General features: G+C 44.6%; 1 protein-coding gene across 1 annotated transcript; it reads left to right on the forward strand.

The window, feature by feature from the left end:
- The first annotated feature begins 518 nt into the window (after positions 1 to 518).
- LOC121533964 (ATP-binding cassette sub-family C member 10-like) lies at positions 519 to 17,894 on the forward strand. The gene is made up of 22 exons (XM_041840361.2): positions 519 to 592; positions 1,120 to 1,321; positions 1,625 to 3,002; positions 3,238 to 3,465; positions 3,759 to 3,915; positions 4,076 to 4,239; positions 4,336 to 4,415; positions 4,527 to 4,698; positions 4,951 to 5,049; positions 5,283 to 5,472; positions 5,599 to 5,676; positions 5,869 to 6,054; positions 6,152 to 6,284; positions 6,560 to 6,752; positions 8,488 to 8,831; positions 9,188 to 9,357; positions 9,806 to 9,966; positions 10,294 to 10,547; positions 10,817 to 10,962; positions 16,101 to 16,198; positions 16,453 to 16,565; positions 16,728 to 17,894. The coding sequence occupies exons 2-22, from the start codon at positions 1,131 to 1,133 to the stop codon at positions 16,885 to 16,887; spliced, it is 4,695 nt and encodes a 1,564-aa protein (XP_041696295.2). The 5' UTR covers positions 519 to 592; positions 1,120 to 1,130; the 3' UTR covers positions 16,888 to 17,894.
- Positions 17,895 to 19,462: the final 1,568 nt, after the last annotated feature.

Here is a 19,462-nt window from a genome sequence, read left to right on the forward strand (position 1 = left end):
TTACATTTTAGTCATTTAGCAGACAAGGGAGGCTAAAGAAAACATTTTATTATTTTTATACTATTCAACTTTGTGTGTTTTACATGTCTTTTGTATTTTAAAGACACACATACATTTTCTTTCTGCTATGGAATAAAGAACCATTCAATATAGAGATGCCTCCTGTGTCTTTTATGCTCAATGTAACTAATAACCATACATTGTTTTATTGTTCTATTTATGGTGTTGCTTGAAAAATCTAAGTGTTTTAATATGTTGTTTTTGATTACATTAGTTAATTTATTTGCTGAAAATATGTTTTTAATTTTGATTTCTAATCTAGAAAGTTCTTGTAACTTCTTTCTGATCTTTCGAAATGTTGCAATCTCACGAAGCGAGTAGACAACTCATATTACCGGTAAGTAGTTAATGAATTTACAACAATATAAACGAGGATTTAAATTATGACAACAATATCGACTTCACTGACTGCATACAATTGCGAACGCGTCCTGTGCTTTGGAGAAAAACATGGTGGTGTTTCACCGGAAGTTGTCACACTGCTGACCGCCACCAAATGCTACATTCTCCATGAATCAGAAACTGTAAACAGGTATTTAACTTTACCTTGACAATTGTGTTGTCCCAAGTTGCAGAGAGAGTCTTGCTATATATACTTTTTATATCATGCAAAAGGCAATGTTTAATTAACTTGACGAACAATAACACACGCCGCTGGTGAGAGATTTGCTAGCCACTCATCCCAATGTTTACAAATGTCCCCAAGCAAGTATGTCTGACTAGTCGACTATGACAGCTAGCTAGCTAGCTAAACCATGTGCAACTGAATCATAGAGGCCTTCAAATGAGTTGACAGTAGACTGCTTATAGAGAGACAAACACATTTCTTATGACCAGCCAAAACATTTAGCTACATATGTAGTGTAGCTAGCTAGTACAGAACTGTGTTGTAGCTTATGTAAACTCACCCTTAAAAACCCAACCTGTTTGACAAGCTAAACACAGGTAGGCGTAGTTGTAGTCAACTGCAAGTGTTGCTGACAGGATTGACCACACACGTTAAAAAACGAATTACAGAAGTTGTGTAGATATCTGCAATGTTTATCAACTTTTCCCCAGATGCTTGGAGAATGGGGAGAGGTGTGGTGGCTGATTTTGGCCCCAGTGAGTTAATCTCAGGCCTGTGCCACACGGACACCCTCAATCCTTTCCCAGTGTGGCGGGATGGAGCCATCAGCCCCTGTTTTAACCAGCTGGTTCTGGGAGCCCTGGTTCACGCTGTGATGGCAGTCTTCAGTGCCTGCTACCTGAGTGCTCAGAGGTAACGTTAGGTCACACAGTCAGGCCCCTCACAAAATCACAAGGCATAGGCTAGAACATTCTGGCCACCATTAATCCTACAGCACATACAGTAGTATGCGATACAGGCCCACATATTATACCTACATGTACTTAGGTAAAATAAAGATGCATTTGATTTCTACTTCCAGAACAGTAAGTTAATGTCTAGTTCATGTCTGTACTGGATCCTATTCTGTAGATCTGCATCTTTATCAGTTATTATATCTAGCCAGGCCATATTTCAGACAGCTCATCTACCATTTTATCCTTTTGCATTACACAGATGCAGCCTCCTTCGGTCCTCTCCCCCGTGTGGCTGGGGCCTCAGGGTGGCATCAGCCCTGCTGGTGGCCCTGCTCTTTGTGGGGGACATGGTCCTGGTGGCCCTCCTCCACCGGGGGGACATGTACCTGGACGTCCTGGCTGATGGATGTGCCGTCCTGGCCTGGCTGGTCCACTTTGGGGCCCTGCTTGTCCTCCAGAGGTCCATCTATAGAAGAACCAGGGGTCCCTCTTTGTTACTACTGCTGGTCCTGTTGCCTATCCCTAACCTGGTGGTCACCCTGCTCTCTTACGCCCAGGATGCCACCTACCTGGACCTGGCGGAGCCCCTTAGAGTGGCGCGGCTGGGGCTCGCGGCCGCCCGGGGACTCCCTCTCCTGGTCTACTTCCTGGCCTTCGCTGCTCCCTGTGTCGGTGAAGGGAGTTACACCTCCATGTCCGTCAATGATGCAGACAGCTCTCTCCTCATCCCAGAGAGTTCCTACCAGGACACGGGAGAGATGGTGGCAGAGGATGGCAGTAGCTGCGTCTCCCGCCTGCTCTACCTGTGGTTGAACCCTCTGCTGAGGCGCGGGAGACGCGGGGAGCTGGAGAGGCCGTGCGACGTCTATCTCCTTCCCCGGAGGCTCCGCACCAGTGCAGTGCGCCGACACTTCCTCCGCTGTTGGGAGGACTGCCAACAGGGGGCAGCAACACAGAGAGGGAACACTACACCCAGGCCTGCAAACAGGAGCCTACAGAACAGAACATGGACTTCACCCCTCCAGGAGGAACTATCTGGTATAGCAGTGGAGGAGGTAGGACTGTTAAAAGTGTTGCACAAAGCCTTCGGGCTGCGCTACTACCTGCTTGGTGTGCTGAAGCTAGCGGGCAACATGCTGGGCTTTGCGGGGCCCCTGCTCCTCAGCAGCCTGGTGCGCTACATGGAGGAGGAGGGGGCCCCCGTCAGCCGGGGGGCCTGGTGTGCCACGGGCCTCTTCTTCAGCACCTTATTCTCTGCCCTCATCCGGAACCTCTTTGCCTTCGAGGTCTCGAAGGTCTCACTCTCGGCACGTGCCGCCCTCGTCTCCGCCATCTACGGCAAAGCACTGCGGGTCAGCGGCGGCGGCCTGGCGGCGCGGTTCACCCTGGGCGAGGTGGTCAACTTCATGAGCACGGACACGGACCACGTGGTCAACTTCTTCAACTGTTTCCACGAGGTGTGGAGCCTGCCCTTCCAGTTCTCTATCACCCTCTACCTGCTCTACCTGCAGGTGGGCGTGGCCTTCCTAGGAGGACTGGGTGTGGCTCTGCTCCTGGTGCCGCTCAATAAGGTGCTGGCCTCAAAAATCATGGAGAATAACAAGCATATGCTCACACACAAGGATAGTCGTGTCAAGGTGAGAAATTCTCTATGGCTTTGACTATCTCTGACTTTTATCTTAACACACAAACCATAGCAAACATCAATATGGACGCTATTATGTTTATTGTTTAGACTAGTACTATTAAGTAGTAATGAAGTAGTAATTACAATATACAACTTCTATATCAAGCTTTGAAACTGCTTGCAGAAGTTTCACCTAAAGATGTGAACTCAACAAGTCGTCTGTCTGCCCTGTCCTTGCTTTCCAGCTAATGACAGAGGTCCTCTTTGGAATACGAGTCATCAAGTTCTACAACTGGGAGGCATACTTTGCCCAGAAGATAGCAGATTGTCGGAGGCAAGAGCTGTCCCACCTCAAGGCCATTAAGTACCTGGATGCTGTGTGTGTGTACACCTGGGTAGCTCTACCCGTAGTTATATCGATCATCACCTTCGTCACATACGTGCTGCTCGGCCATGAGCTCACTGCAGCCAAGGTAGGCATGGTCCATGTTTCATTTTGTGAAACTACAGTGCTTCATGCGATAGTAGTTACCATTTAAAAATGAGCCAACTATTTTTCAATCAATCTGTTCCAATGTCCTCACTAGCATACCACCTTGTATGAAGTAATGTTTCGGATAGAACATTCCAAGTGGTAGCTGTGCTAGAATGGACATTGGAACAGACATACTAACTGTTGAAAGACCTACTAACTGATACCCAGGAACACAATGATGTGGGTACATCAGACTAATCAAATAGGGACACTTTCCCTCCTCCATTGCAGGTGTTCACAACTCTGGCTCTAGTGAACATGCTGATCCTCCCCCTCAACAGCTTCCCCTGGGTCCTCAACGGCACCCTGGAGGCCAAGGTGTCCCTGGACCGCATCCAACGCTTCCTCAAGCTTCCCAACCAGGACCTCGATGCATACTTCAGTCATGGTAGGTGTGTGTGTGTGTGTGCATGCGCAGTAGAAATAAATAAAGTACATTTTGCTTGTACATACATTATTAATTAATACATAACTCTGTGTCTATGAAAGTGAGAAATGCAAATATGTGTAGGAATGTTTTTCATTGACTTTGTGGCTCCAACTTACAGTGGACCCTGAGGACCCCCTGGACACCATTGTGATGAGTCAGGGCACATTCTCATGGCAGGGCCCCGGGGGGCCAGACCACCCCACAGAGGGAGATACTGGCTCTGAGACTGAGTCCCCCAAAGGAAGTCTGCTGCTCCATAGCCTCAACCTCACCATCACTAAGGTGTGTACCCTGCATCACAAACTATGTAACCTATACAGCGCGGAAATCATGGAGTCTACCATCTAATCACTGCAATGTTGTTTTCTTGTCCGCCAGGGATCCCTGGTTGTTGTGGTGGGCAAGGTGGGCTGTGGGAAGAGCTCCTTACTGGCAGCCATCACTGGAGAACTCAACAGGTAGTGCTAATCGCCTCATTTACTAAGCTTACAAAGCTCAAGTAAATGTATTTTGTTTGTTTATTTCAATTACCTTTTTGAATATCATTGAGTTATTACTTCCCTCCGTAGGCGTGGAGGTGTTGTGTACGTCCAGGGCAGGGAGGATGGGTTTGGTCTGGCCGCCCAGGAGCCGTGGATCCAGCATGCAACAGTGCGGGACAACATCCTGTTTGGCAGGGACTACAACAGTTCCTTCTACCAGGCTGTGGTGGAGGCCTGTGCACTCACAGATGACCTCAATGTGAGACTCACCTCTCTCATGATCTCTCATGATCACTCTCTTTATTTGTTTCTCTCTCTGCTTCAATCTCTCTTATCCTCACAGACAACCTCAATGCTAGCTTTCTTCCTCATTCCATTTTATTTTGGCCCAGTCCAAACTTTACTTCACCAACCCCTAATATATTTCTGATATATCCAATGAATGTTATAAACACAAATTCCAAACTCTGTACATTTGAAAGTATTTGACTGAATTGTCTTGTTTGTCCAGATTCTGCCTAATGGGGACAGGACCGAGGTGGGAGAGAACGGAGTTACTCTGAGTGGAGGACAGAAAGCTCGCCTGGCCTTGGCCAGAGCTGTTTACATGGTAAGAGTCCTCACCAGAATCCATTGTAACGCAACAGCCATCTAGAAAAGAGAGAGACTGTGTTTCACTGTATCTCCAACTTTATTTAACAAGCAAGCGTTTGCCAGGTAAGAAGTATGGATAGCAGAAACAGTCAATGAGTTGCTTTTTGTATTGAATGTCAATCTCTCTTTTTGTCTTTATCTCTCTTGCACACATCTGCATACTCCACCTCTCTCTTTTAAACACACAAGGAGAAAGACATTTTCCTCCTGGACGATCCACTGGCAGCAGTAGACACTGACGTGGCCCATCACCTCATGGAGAGATGCATCATGGGAATCCTCAGGAGCAAGACCAGAATCCTTTGCACCCACCGCATAGAGTTTGTGGACAAAGCTGATGTGGTGATTCTCATGGACAATGGAACAATTATAAAAACAGGTAGTGAACTTTGGCCTTATGTTCTTCAATTGATAATGGAATAATGAATGAATTACTTTTCTGTATAAACATACTGTACTTATGTCTGAATAAACTCTGTATGTCCTTCTCATTCGTTTTAAATAGGTACACCTGAAGAGGTCCTTCCTTTGGTAGAAGCAGTGCCCAAGAACCGGAAGAATGACAGTAATGCAAAGGAGAAAGGTACCAGTTGTCATTAAAGTCTCTTAGCATTGTGTTTTGGAATATATTGCTTGCAACACAGTGCTAATATCACTGATGCAGAGGAATGAAGGTCCATTTGATTACTTTCTACACCTTGTTGTTGAATTGAGTGATGGACTACTGTATGGGAAAATTGCCAGGTGTTTAAATGTGCATTCTGACTTGAATCAGATGTTATTGCGCGAGAGGAGGAGCAGGGTCCGTCCAATGAGCTGTTTGCAGAGGAGGAGTCTTCACTGTCAGGGGAGGAGCAGAAGGCGGTGGGCGGGCTGGCCTGGAAGGTTTACCACGCCTACTGGAGGGCGGTAGGAGGGGCCTTGGCTGTCTCCATCCTGCTGTCCCTACTCCTCATGCAAGGTACAGCAACCACCTGGTGCCTTAATATGACATCACACTTCTGTTGCCTTTGCAGGCTTGTGTGTGTATTGTACATTTTGCTGTCTCTGTCCCTCAGCCTCTAAGAATGTGTCTGACTGGTGGCTCTCCCACTGGATCTCTAACCTGAAGAACAATGGTTCCGCCCAGAGTGTTCTCATGCCTGCCTACAGCTCACCACACCTGATGCTATTCTCTCCTGGAGGACTAATGTAAGTTAGATAGAGGTTGTTACAACGTTGGAACTGATACACTGGATAAGATTCAATTACTCCGAATGTGCAGTGTGATTCCTCTTATATAATCCACTTATGACTCCACACTGCATATGTCATACTTTGATACTCTAAATCGAAATCTTTTAGATTGTGCAGTAAAAGGATTAGGTGTCAAATCCCACAGACATCCATGATGCAGCACACACGCATGACACGATTTATTAAGCAATTGCAAATTAAAATGTGTATTTTCTCCCACTTATCCCCAGGTACCCAGTCAATATTAGGGAAACGACACCTTTCGCTAACATGAGCTCGGAGGTGAAGTTCTATCTGACAGTTTACGGTTCCATTGTGGGGGCTAACACGGTCTTCACAGCCTTCCGAGCCTTCCTCTTCGCCTATGGAGGCATCCGTGCAGCATTGGTCGTCCACAACAGACTGCTGGACACGGTCCTCAAGGTGGGCATCTTCTGTTCAGGTAACCCCTCGGGCAACTGGTTTAGTCATGGGCATGGTTTCGATCATGCAAAGGCAGTATTTTACATTTGTAGCATAATTAGGATTTTTCTGGAAAATCCTCATGGTTCAACTCATGCTGTGAGAGCAGTGGAGGCTGCTGAGGGGAGGATGGCTCTTAGTAATGGCTGGAATGGAGTCAATGGAATGGTATCAAACACATCAAAGACATGGTTTCCATGTGGTTGATACCACTCCATTGACTCCATTCCAGCCATTACTATGAGCCGTCCTCCCGTCAGCAGCCTCGACTGTGTGATAGTGAGAGTTGATGTTCTGTAGATAATTTACTTGTGTTGGGTACTGTTTGTAAAAAAAAATATATACACTGCCGTTCAAAGTTTGGGGTCACTTAGAAATGTCCTTGTTTTCAAAAGAAAATCATTTTTTTTGTCCATTAAAATAACATCAAATTGATCAGAAATACAGTGTAGACATTGTTCATGTTGTAAATGGCTATTGTAGCTGGAAACGGCTGATTTTTAATGGAATATTTACATAGGCGTACAGAGGCCCATTATCAGCAACCATCAGTTCTGTGTTCCAATGGCACGTTGTGTTTACTAATCCAAGTTTATCATTTTAAAAGGTTAATTGATCATTAGAAAACCCTTTTGCAATTATGTTAGCACAGCTGAAAACTGTGAAGAGGCGACTCCGGGATGCTGACCTTCTAGGCAGAGTTGCAAAGAAAAAGCTATATCTCAGACTGCCCATCTTAATCTTTTATTTTTATTGGCCAGTCTGAGATATGGCTTTTTCTTTGCAACTCTGCCTAGAAGGTCAGCATCCCGGAGTCGCCTCTTCACTGTTGACGTTGAGACTGGTGTTTTGCGGGTACTATTTAATGAAGCTGTACACAGCGTTGTACGAGATCTTCAGTTTCTTGGCAATTTCTCGCATGGAATAGCCTTCATTTCTCAGAACAAGAATAGACTGACAAGTTTCAGAAGAAGATTCTTTGTTTCTGGCCATTTTGAGCCTGTAATCGAACCTACAATTGCTGATGCTCCAGATTCTCAACTAGTCTCAAGAAGGCCAGTTTTATTGCTTCTTTAATCAGCACAACAGTTTTCAGCTGTGCTAACATAATTGCAAAAGGGTTTTCTAATGATGAATTAGCCTTTTAAAATGATAAACTTGGATTAGTAAACACAACGTGCCATTAGAACACAGGACTGATGGTTGCTGATAATGGGCCTCTGTACGCCTATGTAGATATTCCATAAAAAATCAATAGCCATTTACAACATGAACAATGTCTACACTGTATTTCTGATCAATTTGATGTTATTTGAATGGACAAAAAAAATCATTTTCTTTTGAAAACAAGGACATTTCTAAGTGACCCCAAACTTTTGAACGGTAGTGTATATATTTTGTATATTATTATTATAAATGTTGTAGTATTTTTTTAAAGGTGTATATTTTTGGTACATAAACAAATGCTTTATAGAGGAGGATAGAGGAGAGACAGTGGGAAAGATAGTTTTTGGCTGAAAAGGCATTGGTCCGGATTCAAACCCATGCTACAGCGGTATATGTCATCCGGAGGCAGTGGTTTAGACTGCTAGACTACCTTAGTCCACGTGTTTGTAATGTTTACTGTTTACATTGCCATGATAGAGTACAAACACACCTAACTAACCCTGACCCGCCTCTCTCTATATCAATCCAGGCTACAGTTACCTTCTTTGACACTACACCGCTGGGTCGCGTCCTTAACCGCTTCTCCTCCGACCTGTACAGCGTGGACGACACGCTCCCTTTCTTCCTCAACATCCTGCTGGCTAACATCTTCGGCCTGCTGGGCATGCTGGTAGTGATAGGCTACAGCCTGCCTTGGATCCTAGTGCCCCTGCTGCCCCTGGGCCTGCTCTACCACCGCACACAGCGCTTCTACCGACACACATCCAGAGACCTGAAGCGTCTGTGCAGCCTCACCCTCTCGCCGGTGTATTCACATTTCTCTGAGACGCTGAGCGGCCTGGGTACCATCCGAGCAAGTTCCAATGCCGCCAGGTGAGGACGGTAAAGTTAGAATGAGGAATTTATATTTTGGGCCCACCTAGATCTGTGGTTACCAACCTTGATTTGGCTAGTTGAATCAGGGGTGTTAGCGGTTAGAGCTGAGCTGGCACAAAAGCCTGCTCAACCTGTACCTCTCTAGGACCAGTCCAAGGTCCTAGCCAAAACATCGTTTTTTTTGTGCTGGCTACTACTGTAATTTTTAAAAATGTGAAAATAAGTTAATAGGATTTCAGTGTAAATACACAGTTGTCTGCCTGCGGTTACAGCTGAAATATTGCTATCAATTAATTAGGTAACCTTCGAGTGGACGGAGGCTCATGTTCTGTGTCTGTCTGTTGTGGCTCCAGATTCGAGGAGGAAAACGAGCGGCGTCTGGAGCAGAACCAGCGCTGTCTGTTCCTTAGCAACGCCGCCATGCAGTGGCTGGACATCCGCCTGCAGATGATCGGCGTCGTCGTGGTGACGGGCATCAGTGTGATCGCTGTCGTCCAGCACCAGTTCAAATCCATCGACCCAAGTGAGCAGCCAGTTAGCATGTGTCCCTTAGTCAGCACAGGTTTAGCACAACACAGGCCTGGACTCAGATTATACTGTTGATATCTAGTAGTTCTTGAGGCTGCTGTAGAGGAGAATCTAGAAATAGTATCAGTACATGTATACTGAGTATACAAAACATTAAGAACACCTGCTCTTTCCATGACAGACTGACCAGGTGAATCCAGGTGAAAGCTATGATCCCTTATTGATGTCACTTGTTAAATCCACTTCAATCAGTGTAGATGAAGGGGAGGAGACAGGTTAAAGAAGGCTTTCGACACCTTGTAGAGTCCATGCCCCGACAAATTGAGGCTGTTCCGAAGGGAAAAGGAGGTGTTCCTAAGGTTTGGAATACTCGGTGTATGTCTTATTTGCTGTGCCTAGGCCTTAATAATGACTGTTTGTCCTATGGGTGTTCTCCCTGCCAGGTCTGGTGGGTCTGTCCCTGTCCTATGCTCTGTCCATCACAGGCCTGCTGTCAGGCCTCATCTTCAGCTTCACCCAGACAGAGATGCAGCTGGTGAGTGTGGAGCGCACTGAGGAGTACTCCACCACCCTGCCCACTGAGCCACAACACGGCAGCCCACAGGTGAGGAGTCCTGCGAGGGCGTGTGCCTTATAGCATGCCACTCTGTTGCACCTCATTCAAGAGGCTCCATAACTCATTTTGTCAGAAGTGTACACCACTCTGTAGACCTTTAGAAGGTTATGTGGCAGGTTTTCAGTGGTTGTCTTTATGAGGTGTTGGATAGGTGTTCTTTCTAAAATTACAAAATCTATTTGTTCATGTTGTTTGGGTCTTTTAGCCTGGTCTGTTACTTCTTACTGAAGTGGCCATTCATTCAGTAGATCAGGGGAATAGAAAACAAGTACATTTAAATGACTGAGGACCCATCTACTTCCGTCTTTACCATAGGTGCCCACCTCGTGGCCGGAGCAGGGTTGGGTGGAGTTCCGTGGGGCTGTGCTGTCCTACAGAGAGGGTCTGCCCAATGCCCTGGACGGGGTGAGCCTGGTGGTCCGGCCTGGGGAGAAGGTGGGGGTGGTGGGCAGGACGGGCTCAGGCAAGTCCACCCTGTTCCTGGCCCTCTTCCGCATGGTGGAGCTGAACCAGGGTCAGATCTTAGTGGACGGAGTGGACACCAGTCAGGTGGGACTGGCCCAGCTCAGGTGAGGGAAGGAAGATATGATGTTGATGACTATGGTGGTGGTGGTGTGATGATAATAATGGATTTAAATGTTTTTTTGTTATTTTCCAACTGCTCGACACAACATTATTGTGCACTTGGATGATGATGGTGATCTGTGCATCTGTAATAAAAGCACTTTATAGGTGACGACATTCATCGAGCATGTCTGCATATTTTGAACTACCAAAAATGAATCTAGCGTAGACGACGGATCCATTTTTCACACTGTGTTTGTGGCTCTCCCTGCAGGTCTATGCTGGCCATCATCCCCCAGGACCCGTTCCTGTTCAGCGGGACGGTGAGGGAGAACCTGGACCCATGTGGACGTCACCCTGACCCCCGGCTACTGGAGGCCCTGGAACACTGTCACCTCAGCCCTGTCATCAACCGTATCGGTGAGAGGGAGGGAGGGTGGGTGGGAGAGAAAGAGAGGGTGAAGGAGGGAGAGAGGATTCATGAGGACAGTAGAGGAGGGAGATTGTGATGGTAATAGAAGGGAGATGGATGATGACAAAGCAAATGAGAAGGTGATATAGCAGACACCAATGGAGAGAAGAGGGGTATCAAACGGGTGAAAGTAAGCGTCCCGGAACAATTAAATAGTGGGGGTACGCCGTACCGGTAAAACGTGACCCATCACAATAATTAAAAGGAAATACCAAGAAAACTATAGGCAATTACACCATTATTTAACATTACCGCATGTCAGCTGCATGAAAATGAGCGAGTTGACTTGAAAACGGTCCAGATACCCTCCAAATTGCGTTGTGGTTCGAAGAGACCACTAAAATGTTGCAAAGGCAGAGATAAGTGACCGAGATACGCGCGTACAGCATTGGATGCATCAATTCGGGCTACAAGTGCTGTGGGCCTAATGACAATCGCCGAATGTCATTACACTTTTAGTTTTATTTTTTACAGATTTCTCTTTCCATTCAGCAAATTGCAGGTGCACAGTGCACTGTGGATACTGGAATTATTTTGTGAGTGGAGAAACATGCGTGGATAGCCAACAGGAATGCCTTTTGAAGTGATTGTTTCACAATCAAATGAAAACATCATGACTGGTTGTTATTATGCCACATTAAAAGTTAATACATGATAAAAGTTATATGACAAATCTTTACTTGGCCCACGGAGATCATATGACATTAATAGGGATTCTATATGTAATCTATGCATCTACACTGCTCAAAAAAATAAAGGGAACACTAAAATAACACATCCTAGATCTGAATGAATGAAATAATCTTATGGAAATCAATGGAAATCAAATTTATCAACCCATGGAGGTCTGGATTTGGAGTCACACTCAAAATTAAAGTGGAAAACCACACTACAGGCTGATCCAACTTTGATGTAATGTCCTTAAAACAAGTCAAAATGAGGCTCAGTAGTGTGTGTGGCCTCCACGTGCCTGTATGACCTCCCTACAACGCCTGGGCATGTGGCGGATGGTCTCCTGAGGGATCTCCTCCCAGACCTGGACTAAAGCATCCGCCAACTCCTGGACAGTCTGTGGTGCAACGTGGCGTTGGTGGATGGAGCGAGACATGATGTCCCAGATGTGCTCAATTGGATTCAGGTCTGGGAAACGGGCGGGCCAGTCCATAGCATCAATGCCTTCCCCTTGCAGGAACTGCTGACACACCCCAGCCACATGAGGTCTAGCATTGTCTTGCATTAGGAGGAACCCAGGGCCAACCGCACCAGCATAGGGTCTGTCTCACAAGGGGTCTGAGGATCTCATCTCGGTACCTAATGGCAGTCAGGCTACCTCTGGCGAGCACATGGAGGGCTGTGCGGCCCCCCAAAGAAATCCCACCCCACACCATGACTGACCCACCGCCAAACCGGTCATGCTGGAGGATGTTGCAGGCAGCAGAACGTTCTCCACGGCGTCTCCAGACTCTGTCACGTCTGTCACGTGCTCAGTGTGAACCTGCTTTCATCTGTGAAGAGCACAGGGCGCCAGTGGCGAATTTGCCAATCTTGGTGTTCTCTGGCAAATGCCAAACGTCCTGCACGGTGTTGGGCTGTAAGCACAACCTCCACCTGTGGACGTCGGGCCCTCATACCACCCTCATGGAGTCTGTTTCTGACCGTTTGAGCAGACACATGCACATTTGTGGCCTGCTGGAGGTCATTTTGCAGGGCTCTGGCAGTGCTCCTCCTGCTCCTCCTTGCACAAAGGCGGAGGTAGCGGTCCTGCTGCTGGGTTGTTGCCCTCCTACGGCCTCCTCCACGTCTCCTGATGTACTGGCCTGTCTCCTGGTAGCACCTCCATGCTCTGGACACTACGCTGACAGACACAGCAAACCTTCTTGCCACAGCTCGCATTGATGTGCCATCCTGGATGAGCTGCACTACCTGAGCCACTTGTGTGGGTTGTAGACTCCGTCTCATGCTACCACTAGAGTGAAAGCACCGCCAGCATTCAAAAGTGACCAAAACATCAGCCAGGAAGCATAGGAACTGAGAAGTGGTCTGTGGTCACCACCTGCAGAACCACTCCTTTATTGGGGGTGTCTTGCTAATTGCCTATAATTTCCACCTGTTGTTTATTCCATTTGCACAACAGCATGTGAAATGTATTGTCAATCAGTGTTGCTTCCTAAGTGGACAGTTTGATTTCACAGAAGTGTGATTGACTTGGATAAGTGTTCCCTTTATTTTTTGGAGCAGTGTATATGAAATTCTATGATTAGACTAGGACTGTTACGGTGACTGTATTACCGCCACACTTAGTCATGGTAATTAGGCTTCTCCAAGCTCTGATGCTGCTGATGGTCAATAGTAGCCTACCAAACTTGCTAACTGCCTGGTACTCAGCACTCTATTGTCCCTCTAATCACTCTGACATCAATGCAAATGTTACCAAAAATCTAATCAAACACTCATGTTGCGCAGCATTTCTGTAGGCTATGCAATTGAATGAGAAAACAGCGTTGAGGAAGGCCCTCAAAATTGTCAAAGACTCCAGCCACCCTAGTCATAGACTGTTCTCTCTGCTACCGCACGGCAAGCGGTACCGGAGTGCCAAGTCTAGGTCCAAAAGACTTCTCAACAGCTTCTACCCACAAGCCATAAGACTCCTGAACAGCTAATCATGGCTACCCGGACTATTTGCACTGCCCCCCCACCCCATCCTTTTTACGCTGCTGCTACTCTGTTAAGTATTTATGCATAGTCACTTTAACTCTACCCACATGTACATATTACCTCAACTACCTCAACTAGCCGGTGCCCCCGCACATTGACTCTGCACCGTTACCCCCCTGTATATATAGCCTCCCTACTGTCACTTTATTTTACTTCTGCTCTTTGTTTTTCTCAACACTTTTTTTTTGTTGTTTTTTTTTTTTTGTTGTTGTTTTATTCTTACTTTTTTTGTTTAAAATAAACGCACTGTTGGTTAAGGGCTGTAAGTAAGCATTTCACTGTAATGTCTGCACTTGTTGTATTCGGCGCATGTGACCAATAAAATTTGATTTGATTTGATTTGATTTGATGGCCTCTTAAAAAAAAGAGGATCCCATCAGCTTTCTATAGGCTAGGCCTACTAAATTTATTTCTCAACTTTCCTAATATTAAACACATTTCTTCGCTTTACAACAGAAGTATAGCCTACCTGGCTGGCATTAGAATTAACCACGGGAAATGTGTCCTCTATCCGATATTTAAGTGCATAGATGACATGTATTTTTTCCCCTGCCCCTGTTCCGAGACAGGTGCATGATAATTGTCCATTCTAAATGAAAACTAATTTCACACACATATTATTTAGTATATGTAAAGACAAGATTAAATCAAGAATAGTCTAATGGGTGACAATATTAGCCTATCACTTGTGAATGATATATTATCACTTGTGAATGATGCCCAGCTTGTTTATTTTAATTGTATTTAACCAGGTAAGCCAGTTGAGAACAAGTTCTCATTTACAAGTTCTCATTTACAACTGCGACCTGCATTAAGGCAAGAAACAGCGCCTAATTCATGACTTTTTCAAATCATAGTCCCACACCTCATGTAGCCTAGCCCATAGGCCTATATGTTTTGATAAAGTTTGTATCACAACTAAAGTGGCCAAATAACTTACTAAAATTAAGCACATGAATCCACTTTATAACCGGTGTAGAGCCTAACTGGCAAACATAGGCTGCGCGTGCGTTTCAAGTTTGGGGAAGATAATTTTCACCATAAAATTGCACCTTTTTATAATAAAGAATTACATGCATAATCGCATTTATGATCACTTTTGAGAATGGTGTTTTCCCGCTAATTGATTGTATTTTGGAACATTCACGCTTATAGCCTACTGCCGTTTGCGCATTGCTGTGCTTATAATGTGAAGAAATAGCCTAATAGTTGATTAACATTTTAAGATAAATGTTCTGATCTTTTGCATCAGCCTCATTGCTTTTAAAAGCTTTTTTATTTTTAATAAATGTGCTAAAAACCTGTTTTCGCTTTGTCATTATGGGGTATTGTGTGTAGATTGATGAGGAACAACATTAATTTAATCCATTTTAGAATAAGGCTGTAACTTAACAAAATGTTGAAAAAGTGAAGGGGTCTGAATACTTTCCGAATGCATATTCAGCCCAAGCTCACAAGAGGCACTGGCCCTAAAAGGCATTGTTTTTTTAAGGGGGCATTATGGCCACACTAGGGGGATGCAGAAATTTGAGGCATTATCAAGTGCTTGCCAAATTGTGAATGAGAGACTGATGAAGTGTGTACAGCCTGTGCAAGAAACAAAGCAGAGCTCATGCCTTTCATGGAACTTTTTTCAAATCATCATTAGTCGCATCTTGCAGCCTTAGAATGTATTAAAAATCTAAACATATAGCCAAACGTTTGTATCACAACTAAAGCTTCCTGTTTCTTTGTTAACCCCTCAATACAGAATAGCCCAATGTGCGCACTCCCTCAGAAATCATTTGGAGAAAACATCCTTTCTGTTTTATTAATCTATGTTCAATTATATTCTTCATACTATAAAATATTATAAAATAATGTATCGGAATTCTAAGCAAATCTTGTCTGCTAAATGAACTAGTGTAGCCCACAGCCATATGGCATAGCCAGATCAGGGCCTAACATAAGGACAACTCAGAGTATGCTATTCTGGTCTTCTGAAACAGACTACATTTTCTTCATATCATGCTTCTTTAGACCTGTCTAAAATAAATAATGGATTTATTGTGACGGTGTAGGTTATATTACATAGATGTATTACTTTTTAAAATGTAGATGTTCCAAAGGTCTGCATCAGTGGCTTGTAGGCTATGCGTGGAAGCCAGGAGATGCTAAATGTGTTTATGTTAATTAACGGTCAATTAACGGCAGTTATTTACTTGACAATCACCGGCTGACAAAATGTCATGACGCCACAGCCCTAGATTAGACCCATTTTAAAAAAAACATAGTATGAAGAGAGTGAAGGGTAATAATTAGTTCATGTTTGTGTCTGTAAGAGTTTGGTCAGGTGACCTCACTAACCTCTGTGTGTATTTGTGTATCTTAGGTGGTCTTGGTGCTGAGGTGGGAGAGAGGGGCAAGTGTTTCTCTCTGGGACAGAGACAGCTGCTGTGTCTGGCCAGGGCTCTGCTGACTGAAGCGAATGTAAGAGCCAGCCCGCACCATCCATCCATACCAATTACTAACATGGCTTTGAATTCAACCATCCATATCAATTACTAACATGGCTTTGAATTCAACCATCCATATCAATTACTAACATGGCTTTGAATTCAACCATCCATATCAATTACTAACATGGCTTTGAATTCAACCATCCATATCAATTACTAACATGGCTTTGAATTCAACCATCCATAACATGGCTTTATTTCTCAACCATTGTTTCCTCTCTATAGATTCTGTGTATTGACGAAGCCACAGCCAGCGTTGACCAAAAGACTGACAAGCTGCTACAACAGACAATCAGAGAGAAGTTTGAAGACAAGACCGTCCTCACCATTGCCCATAGGTAGATTATTCAGTGAACACAACTTTACATAACGATCTTAAGTGCTATAGTAGACATTTATACCGAATTATACATAACTTAAGTTTTCATGGTACATTTATAACATAATTTGATGTCACAGTTGAATAAAGTGACACCTTGATTTTCTCTCTCTGTCAACAGGATCAACACCATCATGGACTCAGACAGGGTTCTGGTGATGCATTCTGGGAAGGTGGTGGAGTTTGACACCCCTGCTGATCTGTGCCAAAGAGACGACTCCATTTTCTGCAAGCTGGTTGGTGGGAGGGGAGAGTGCGAGGAGAAGCTATCAGAGGACTAATGACAATGGGAAATGTCAATGGGGATCTCTCTCTCTGTTTCCCCACAGGAGGACAGTGGTGGTCGGACTCGGTGGACCAACCAACCACCCGTCCAATGGAGGTGGTAGAATTTGGCCCTATAATAATTACTGGTCCAGGGTCAGATTTTTTTCTTCTTCACCCACATGATCGTTAAGGTTAGGATTTGGTGTAGGGATCTGTGGTTAAGGGCGGAGACTTCTACCTCGAGGCCCACTGACTGACATTTGACCTTTAACCTCAGAGAGTAATGTCTGAATAGTCCAACCCGAGCGAGATTATTATTTTACCACATTTTAGGAAGTTGGGTTAATTTTCTAACCTGGGCATCATGTGGAATTTCTCCACTTTTTATTCGGAAACACGTTAATGGGGTACGAAAGAACTGATGTGTCAATAGCACAGAGTTAATGAAGAAACATGGAATAAGTACTTTAATTGCTTTTGTATTGAAGGGAGTATTTTATAGCGCTATAATGGATTTTTACTGAAAAATTGTTTTCCTAGAGCAAGTCAATCATTCACTTTGCAGCACCGTTAATTTATGAATGTCTGAGATTCCTCTTGCACCTGGTCTGTTGGCAGTATGATCTTTATAGCTAGACAGAGCACACAATAATGGACATTCTTCACATAGATAAAATGCATGTTTACACACTGTTTGCTGTACGGACGTGCTGCACACTAACAGACTTTATGATAAAGACAATTTAAAGTTGTTCTTTTTCTATTTACCATTCACACACAGCAAATTTGTTTGGATGCTCCTCGCAATATTGTTACATCTGAGGATTTCAAGCCATTCTGTAGTAGGACCACTGTATATCAGTCATTTGAGAATGTTTCTGTTTTGTAATATACACTAATAGAGAACATCTCAGGGAGAATTGTCTTTACATGCAGCATTTTCAGTTGTGGTCAGTACTCATGTACAGTAATATGAAGGTGCAACATGTTAAAAATAAAATGGCTCCACTGGTTTAACACATTTCTTGTCACTTATTTTTATTTATTGGGTTTGCCTGAATGTCATTATGATCATCTTCATGATTAGTAATTATATTTCTATATGTTACACATTCCATGTTATTGTTTTGTTGAGTTTGGGTTTATCTGAATGGCATGATTACATAATTGTCATTAATGGTAATTGGAAGGAGCAGCCCCACCTTAAAGGTATGGTTACATAGTTAGAATGTTATACTGTCTCATAAATCAGTTCTATTCAAGTCTTTATCCCTAGATCATTCCACACCTTCATTGTTGTGCCTTATAATTACAGTGAGTCATGAATGAACACCAAGCTGCCCCTCCCTTGAAACAAGACAACCCTTTGGCACAGATCTGCATTTTTGTGATATTAACAGACAATTATTTTTTTCCACCTGTCTTGGTGTGTTGTTGGAGAGTGCTCTGTTAGTGTTTTTCTCTATCTCACAGTTCCAGTCTTGGGAGGTTTCAGTGATCACCCTGCCTACCTGGACTGGAGAATGTGTGTGACGGTTTGTGGCTGGGAAGGCATGCCGAAGGTGGAACAAGTTTGTCTGCTTTGGGGAGGGAATGCTTTCACTGACTGAGGCACCGGGAAGGCATGCCGAAGGTGGAACCAGTTTGTCTGCTTTGGGGAGGGTATGCTATCACTGACTGAGGCACGGGGTAGGCAGTCCTACAGGAGTACAGAGCAAACAGCAGGGACCGATAACACTGTCACAACTTTCTCACATCAGTGTTAAACTCCTCAGTGGCTGAATAACAAGAAACTGCATGGTCAAAACAACCCAATGAAGCCTAAGGTAAGAGTTTGATTTGTTGTCAATTGACATTTTGAAACTTTTGCTGAAGTACTCCATCCAGACTATATGGTGCCAGGTACTATTGCTAGTGTTTACGAAGTCCACAATGATGTCATCGTTGTAGTAGCTAGATGAATAACCTCCCGAGTGGCGCAGTGGTCTAAGGTGCCGCATCGCAGCGCTAACTGTGCCACTAGAGATCCTGGTTCGAATCCAGGCTCTGTCGCAGCCGGCCGCGACCGGGAGACCCATGAGGCGTCGCACAATTGGCCCAGCGTCGTCCAGGGTAGGGGAGGGAATGGCCGGCAGGGGATGTAGCTCAGTTGATAGAGCATGGCGTTTGCAACGCCAGGGTTGTGGGTTCGATTCCCACGGGGGGGCCAGTATAAAAAATAAAAAATAAAAAAAATTATTCACTAACTGTAAGTCGCTCTGGATAAGAGTGTCTGCTAAATGACTAAAAATGTAAAAATGTAAAATGAATATGTCAAGTTTGGAACAGTATGTGCAGGTTTGTAATGCAAATGTCTACAGTAACTATTGACATGGATGATGTTTTAATGTTGATGTGAAACATTTTATACCTGAAAAAATATTAAAGAAGTCTTAATAGGGCGTTGGGCCACCACGAGCCAGAACAGCTTCAATGCACCTTGGCATAGTGTCTGGAACTCTGTTGGAAGGATGCGACACCAGTCTTCCATGGGAAATTCCATAATTTGGTGTTTTGTTGATGGTGGTGTAAAATGCTGTCTCAGGCGCC

Source organism: Coregonus clupeaformis, unplaced genomic scaffold (assembly GCF_020615455.1).
Source record: "Coregonus clupeaformis isolate EN_2021a unplaced genomic scaffold, ASM2061545v1 scaf1868, whole genome shotgun sequence".
NCBI lineage: Eukaryota > Metazoa > Chordata > Actinopteri > Salmoniformes > Salmonidae > Coregonus > Coregonus clupeaformis.